The following is an 8032-nucleotide window of genomic DNA, read 5'->3' as shown; positions in this document are numbered from 1 at the left end:
CATTGAGTGGGCAGTTCGACATGAAAGACTTGGGAGATACTTTCTTGGAATTGAAGTGATCAAAGACCATGCAGGTACATGGTTAGTGCAATGCCAATATGCATTGGATATGTTGGCAAAATATGGCATGATAGGGTGTAAGTCAATGAGTACACCTTTGGAGCAGAATGTAAAGTTGTAGGCTGATGTTGGTGAGGTGTTGGATAATCCATCTATGTATAGAAAGATGGTTGGTAGTCTCATTTACATGACTATCACATGCCAGGATTTGAGTTATGCTGTGGGGCTAGTAAGCCAATTTATGCAGAGCCCCAGAAAACCTCATTTGGATGCAGTGCGACGCATTATGCGATATGTAAAGACCACTGCACATTATGGTCTTCTTTATGAGAGTGGTAAAGGCTTGGATATACATGGCTACACAGATGCTGATTGGGCAGGTAGCTCATATGATAGGAGGTCTACTAGTGGTTATGCCTTTACACTTGGAAGTGTCGTGGTGAGTTGGAGTAGCAAAAAGCAACCTACTGTTGCTTTATCTAGTACAGAGGCTGAATACAGAGGTGCAGCCATTGCTACTTGTGAAGGAGTATGGTTAAAGGGTCTCTTGGCTGATTTGGGTGAGCCTATTGATGGCAAAGTTGTCATTCATTGTGACAACATGAGCTGTATACAGTTGGCCAAGAATCCAGTGTTTCATGTGCGGACCAAACACATAGAGGTCCATTATCACTTTGTCAGAGAGAAGGTGCTGGATGGTACAGTGGATCTACAATATGTGAAGACTGAAGAGCAGGTGGCAGACATCTTTACAAAGCCACTTATCAGGGAGAAGTTTGAGTACTTCTGTACTATGTTGGGAGTATGTGGGATGAGCTTGAGGGGGAGTGTTGAGAGCTTTGATAGCCCAAGCTCATCTACATCTTCATCTATAGCAGTACATCATGAGCTTGAGAGGGGCTGTTGAGTGTGTGTCAGCTATGCTATGTGCTAGCATGTTAGGTAGGAACATGTGTGAGACATAAATGACCGCGTCCAGCTGGTCATAGTGTGTGGACATTAGCTAGGGTTAGATGTGTGTGGACACAACTCATAGTGTGTTGTGTGTATTATGGATTATGGCTTTATGCATTGTGTGAGAAGGGAGATGGCTTCCCTCTTTGGTTAGGGTTTGCAATATACATTAGGGTTTGCTCGTGTGTGTGTGTCTCCTCTCCCTCTACCTATTTTTCAACAGCTATGAGGATCAGCATCTACAATTGAAATGAACTAAGGGCCAACAAACGGAGGTATAATAATATATTACCATCGTCTAAGATGTCTTCCAGGTTATATGCACATAACATTTGAAGACATGATAGACACCGGGTTTTGGAAGTCCCATTTGACATTTCGGCGCACACTCAGGAAACTACAGTCTCGCCACAATTTCTATCGCCATCACCATGAATTCGGTGACCAGGTCTTCAGACCTTGGTAACACGTTCTAAGGATAGAACCTACTTCAAGAAAGGGGGAATGTTAATCCCATTTGGATTAACACCATGATCCTCAATTGAGGACATTAATAAGTGTTATGTAAAGGCACTATAAAGGTTGTACATTATGAGACATTGCCCACCCAAGGCCTAGTTAGTAAGTTTTAGGTGCCCAAGTGTGAATAAGGGCCAATTGTATATAAGGTATTTTCTCATAAATGAAAGGACACAATCCCCTTTGTGCTATTCAAAGTTCTTCCTTTGTACTTGTGAGAGAGTGAGAGCATTCTAGCATTGTGCCTCTCTCATGCATGTGTGTTTATGCTTGTATGAGAGAGTGAGAGAGAGTGTGATTGGCCTATGTGATGGTGTGAGCAACTCCACAGTGAGATAGGGAGGAGGTGGAGCTTGGAGTTTGGAGCATATATGCGAGCTTGGAGGCTTCAAGAGACATGAGCTCGAAGCATTGGTACCCCATGACGGTTGTGTTTCATTGCTCATCCATAAGGTGAATGTGTAGAGTTCCCTCTTCTTGGAGGTGTGGTTCAGCATAACATAGAGAGCCAAAGACAAAGTATTTTCATATGGATACAAGCATGGTGAAGAATACTCGATCTAACTATCATATCTCATGCGGATTCATGAAGCTGAATCATGTGGTACCTCTTAATTAGAAGAAAGAGGCTATGAAGAATTATGATCAAGAGATCTTATGTTGAGGCCCATAAGAATAGCCATCATGTACTATAATCATCATCTTTGATGCTTACCAGACTACATGTATATCACATCTTAACTCTCCAAAGGTTGCCAATCCAGAAGAATTCATTATGGATTCAAACTTGGAGAGAAGGCTTTTAGGCTCGGGGGGTTAGTGTAAGATGTCTATATCACGTGCATTCAAGGCCCCTTTTATAAACCCCTATGTAACCACTTTATGGTAATTGTTATTATCCCCTCTATATTTTTTTATAAAATTATAAATTTCATTTCTGTAAATGTATTTTTTGGAAAAAATATCCTTTTGTAAGAGGCAAGTGATAAACACACTTCAAGCATCTAGGTAGTGTTATCCGGCCTTAATCTTAGATGCAAATTTCCTGAGGGTGGAGTGCATGGATATCAAGATGGAGCACATTGATGACCAAAAAATGAGGTAAACACCCCCACCCCCCCTCCCTTTGTACTTGGTGGGATTCAAATTCGGCTTACTTGCTTTGGGAGCCCAATGCACAACCACTATGCCCACACACACTTTGTGCCTAAGATTGCCCTTGTTTACCCTATATCCGGAGTAAACTATTGAGAAAATAGGTCAAGGAGCAAGGGAAGGGCAAGATCATAGACAATCAGGCTATGGAGTTGTGAGCAAGCCTTAAGAACTAAAAGAGAAGGACACATGGGCTGTAAGAGAACCGCATGATTTTTTTCTTGATAATGTAATGATAAGAAAGTATAACTATATGATAAAAATATACCCTAAAACTTTGTGAGCAAACCCCATATCGAGAACGACACATGGGTTGCAAGATAACCCCATGATTTTTTTCTTGATAATGTAATGATAAGAAAGTGAAACTATATGATAAAAATATATCCTAAAACTTTGGTCCAAAACCAAAGTTATAACATATAAAATAAATTGATGCTTTTAAATGCATGTAACTGATTGTACAACCACGGTAATCTAACCGTGTAAGTGACCTGGTATCATCTGCAAGTGATGGACTAACTCCTCATGTGGTTTGTATCACAATGCCATCATCATATCTCCAAATATCCATCATCCACTATTTGGATGTAAATGCATGAGCCAATATGTGTAACTGCCCATATCCTGGCATGTAAATGATGTGTCTACCACATCAAACCATGTGATGTGACATCATATACATGATGTCCATATATATTCCATCACTCTACCACATCAACCTGTAAAATGTACATCAACAGGCCATTTAGAACGGACCTCCAAAAAGTGTTCTTGGTCTAAATACATCAAACAAAGTAACTGAACTAGGGCTAATAAAGTGAAGTTGATGTGTATTTGTACACTGGACAAAGCCAAGTATAGAATTCTACCAGAAATATAAATGACACAAATAGTCACTACTTGGATCACATAACCCTAACCTAGATTATCTGGCAAAACACCCAGATCATCCAAACATACCACAAAAGACATCATTAGTGCTCAAAAAACATAGAATACAGAGAGCACATGAGTTTGTTGCCAAAATATACAACTAACTTCAGAATTAACGTTATCCCATTTACATCTAGGTTGCATGCCAAACCGTAAGTAACTAACTACTAGGATTGGTTCACACACATATGCCCACATACTACTATTCAATAACTATTGGTACTTTATGGATTTAACACCTGGCATAGATCGGTGTGGGTGGATTTGAAAAATCCAACTTGAACCCACTTATTTCCCTTGATCAATCTTATGGAATCTGATAGAACCTTAACTTGATGCACCACACCAAGTCAAGACTATGTTGAGCAATTAAGTAGAGAGCTCAATGCTGTACCGCAATCCACCCAACCCCCAAACACAATTTGTCCACCAAATCCATAAAAATTTTTTTGGCATTAAAATGCATTTGTATGTGCATTCCCCCATAAAAGCAAGTGATTAGAACTATGAATCAAGGATCATGGCAAAAGAGTAGATGTCATTAAAGTCTTTAGAATGCAACATCAAACCTATCATCCCTTGGTATTGCCATTTCTTTAAGCTTTGATCTAACTCTCATCACATTCTCATTCCCAACGTTCAAGAACACTTGAACTCAACAACTTACTACACAACTTGAAAGACATGTCCACTTGGGCTTCATAATTTTCTTCATCGACCAGTTGAGAGCAATGCCTTTTGCTTGGCACGCACGAGAGGGGGAGAAGTTTTGTTCGCATGGCATGAACTCCTCTTGACAAGAACAAGGACCTGATCATTGATTATTCATCGTTCCTCTTGCTTTTTGGTCACTGTATACCCCTCTTCATCGACAAATTCAAAAGATTCCAAGAAATGCTCATCGCCTTTGATTTGTTCTCGAGAGAATAAGGGATGACCTATATCTCTTCTCACCCTAACAAGGCCCAATACCTCCTTGCTATCATAGTCAACCTCTTGAATCCTAAAAAAGAATCATGATACAAGACCGTAGAATGTTCCTTGAAGCTAGCGGATATTGTTAAAAAAAACCGTTAATTAGAAAAATGGATCTAAACCTCTACACGAGGTAAAATTTAGCTTGTTAGATAAAATAAACAAGATAGGTAGAGTCATATCTACAAACAAAAGCATCTGTAATAAATAACGTGTAGAGATGTTGTAGAGCAAAGAAAATTTGATATATTTTCTTGCATTAGAGTAGGAAATACATGGTCTAGAAACAAGAGTTCTTTCTTTTTCAAGCATTACATGATGCTATATATCTTATACAAAAAGCATCATCATAATGTAACACATCATATTAGTGGCGTGAAGGATTTGAAAATGATGATGGAAGGACAATGCGTTTCCAAAACCAATGGGTTTGCCAAAGGCGTGTCATGTTGTGTAGAGGTACATGCTTGGTCTCTGGCACAACTAGGAAGGTGAAGGTGCCCATTACAATTGTCCACCCCGCAAAAAAAAAGAATATTCCAAACTTGAAGGCACACAACATGGACAATAATGTTTGAGAAATTACAAATTTGAAGAACATATTCACAAACACTGTCACACTTTGTCCTGCTGAGCGAACATCTTGAGAAAAGATCTCACTGGGTATGAGCCATGCAAGTGGCCCTAATGATAGTTCAAATGCAACCTTGAAGACGCAAACCATTGCCACCTCTGTTATACCCTCACTATGAGGCAGTTTTTTCACATTTCCTCGGAGCTTGGTCGCCAAAATGTTTCCAATCACCACCTAACATAAAGAAATAGTAGAATTTTTGAATTTAAATCCATAAATACAAGCTGAAATTATAGTTACATCTATGGACATGTAGAAGTTTTGAGTTTAAATCCATAAAAATACAAGTTTAAAACATAGGTACATCTATGGACATGAAGGACCAGTTTTGAATTTAATTCCATAAATACAAATTAGAAAGTTTCCCTTTGCACATTGCATAACATTAGTGTTAATCTCTCATGGCACTTAATATTCTTTTTGAAAACCTACATGGGCAAACCATGAGAGGAGCCTCGGGTTTCCAAGTGCTGCCTCTTTTCTCTCTCTCTCTCTCTCTCTCTCTCTCTCTCACACTCTCACACACACACACACGTCTGGTGAGTGGAGTTAGACTTTACCAAAGGTGCAGCCATGAAGACAGATCCCATGAGGAGCAAACGACGGCGGCCGAGTTTGTCGACGATGAAGGTTGCGACGCAGACACAGACGAAGCCGATAGCTCCGATGATGGCGGGAGAGGACAGGGAGCCCTCATCGCCAAAGCCGGAGACCTTGAATAAGAAAGGCCCATAAAAAAGGATGGCATCATTGCCAGACATCTGTTGAAAGAAAGGGAACGCACAAGCTAGTACAAGCTGCGCCCTATTGCGCCTCTCGCAGAAGAGCTCTTTGTAAGGGCTCTGCTCTCGTGCTACTTGTTTTGCAGCATCCAGAAGCTCCTCAAACTCCCTCTCTACTTCCACCGAGCCTCTGACCTTCCTCAACACAGCCTTTGCCTCCTCGTGATGGCCCCTCTCTATTAACGATGAGGGTGTCTCCACCACAATTAGGCTGCATGCCGTTAGTAGAAGAGCTGGTATTCCTGCTAACCCTAGTGACAGTCTCCATCCCCATGGATGTATCTTGGATGCCATGTAGTTCACAATGTTCCCTGAGAGTATCCCCACTGTTATATATACCGAGAAGAGCAAATTCAACCCTCCCCTTATGCTTGGCGGTGCAATCTCTGACAAATACAGTGGCACAACCTGCAGCAACAATCACTAAGTTGGCTTGAACAATCACTAAGTTTATTAACGATTTTAAGTTGTAATTACCCCTCTTCGCTTGTATGAGAGATATGGGTATTGATTTTAGGTTACACTTCGTGCCTATTCGGGGTTAGGGTTTGTTCTATTTTCGAGATCACTAACTTCATTAATGCATACCTGATTTGCAATGCCAATTCCAGAGCCTACAAGAGCTCGGCCAGTGATAAGCATTCCAAGGTTTTGAGCTGAAGTGCCTAGGAGAGTCCCGAGAATGAAGAGTATTCCTGCACACAGCATGCTGGCTTTCCTTCCAAATTTCTTGCTTATTCTAGACGCAAATAAGGTGGCCACAAGAGCTGCAAGATACAGACTAGAGGTGAACAGCTCAAGTACTTGGTTGTTATACTTGCAATAGTTGCCTTCCTTTGCATCATGCTTGTGTATGAGTACACTGGGATAAAACTTCCGTAGGAAATCATCCATAACAGAGATCCCACCTGCCAAAATTCAGGGCGAAATTCCAAGTGATTAAATTAATCCCCTTGCTTTGATTCCTTTAATTACACTGCCCTTTCTAATTACACTACCAAAGGGTATGCTGGATTTCAGAAAAAGTGCTGAGAATCATTTCAGCTATAATCCCCTCACTTTCATCTTTCTAATTCATGCCATTTGTTATATTATCAACAACTGTTGCTACTTAATGCAACCTTGATTAAGCGCTTATATTAGCTTATTTTGATCAAAACCACATGCTGTCAATCAGTGCTTATAACACACCAGAAATCCTTGTAAAAACCTTAGATTTTTTTCTTCCTTTTTTGGTGAAGAAATAAACGGCTTATGATTATAATGAGAGAAGAAATAAACAGCTGAAAACTATTTTAACTACATGATGAGATGATTAATTAACGTATGGTGGGATCAAGAAGAGATTACCAGAAATGACGAGGTCGTAGCCGTACATGAGCCCTCCGCTGCCGGCCATTACACAGGTTAATATAACGTAGGGAGTGATCGGAGTCTCATAGTTGGCAAACCTTGAGCTGAGAGCACGAGGGATTTCTCCAACAACATTTGCCATATCTGAAACTCTCTAAAAAGTGAGGAGATTATCTGAAACCCTTGAGATTATGGACTCCTTAATCAATTTCTGCTGTTTCGGCCAATATTGCTGAGAGAAACAGATCACACATTGTGGGCAGCTGCATAGTGAGAGCATAAAAATGGATTAAGGCACAGGAATTAGGGACTAAGCGAGTGATTATGCAGCTCCCCAAACTCGTGAGTATATTAATGCGAGCTATGGTAAAGTCACGAGTCTGAACAACACACAGTGCTTCGATATTAACCTTTTTTACAACCGGTCAAAATAAGGTCAGATCATTAAAAATCTGTACTTCATGTTCCTAGTGGAGACGGACAAACTTAAGGGAGGTTTCACAACTTCACTTTTCTATGTTCTCCATACCTTTGAAGTCACCAAGGGAAGTCCTTTCACTTTTCTACACAATAGCATACAAGCACCCACTTCCTCCATGCCTTTGAAGTCACCACCTACCTCCATGCCTTTGAAGTCACCTACATGCTGGGTCAATTGGAGGGA

At 40.5% G+C, this 8032-nt stretch overlaps 1 protein-coding gene across 1 annotated transcript; it reads right to left on the bottom strand.

The window, feature by feature from the left end:
• Window positions 1-4858: 4858 nt before the first annotated feature.
• On the bottom strand, window positions 4859-7739 carry LOC147618466 (sugar transport protein MST4-like). The gene is made up of 4 exons (XM_086774901.1): window positions 7366-7739; window positions 6604-6923; window positions 5794-6423; window positions 4859-5407 (listed from the first exon to the last, which is right to left on the bottom strand). Exons 1-4 carry the CDS (start codon window positions 7508-7510, stop codon window positions 4967-4969), a joined length of 1536 nt encoding a protein of 511 aa, XP_086631027.1. The 5' UTR covers window positions 7511-7739; the 3' UTR covers window positions 4859-4966.
• Between the last annotated feature and the right edge of the window lie 293 nt (window positions 7740-8032).

This window comes from Cibotium barometz, chromosome 35 (genome assembly GCF_041138505.1).
Source record: "Cibotium barometz isolate CiBa-2024 chromosome 35, ASM4113850v1, whole genome shotgun sequence".
NCBI lineage: Eukaryota > Viridiplantae > Streptophyta > Polypodiopsida > Cyatheales > Cibotiaceae > Cibotium > Cibotium barometz.
This window is presented reverse-complemented; position numbering and strand designations above follow the sequence as displayed.

Bases quoted from the DNA above. Each gene is read 5' to 3' on its own strand.
- LOC147618466 (XM_086774901.1), bottom strand. From the start codon at position 7,510: ATGGCAAATGTTGTTGGAGAAATCCCTCGTGCTCTCAGCTCAAGGTTT. The intron at 6,924-7,365 runs GTAATCTCTTCT...GAATTTTGGCAG, and splicing joins CTACGACCTCGTCATTTCTG to GTGGGATCTCTGTTATGGAT. The intron at 6,424-6,603 runs GTATGCATTAAT...TTGTTGCTGCAG, and splicing joins GAATTGGCATTGCAAATCAG to GTTGTGCCACTGTATTTGTC.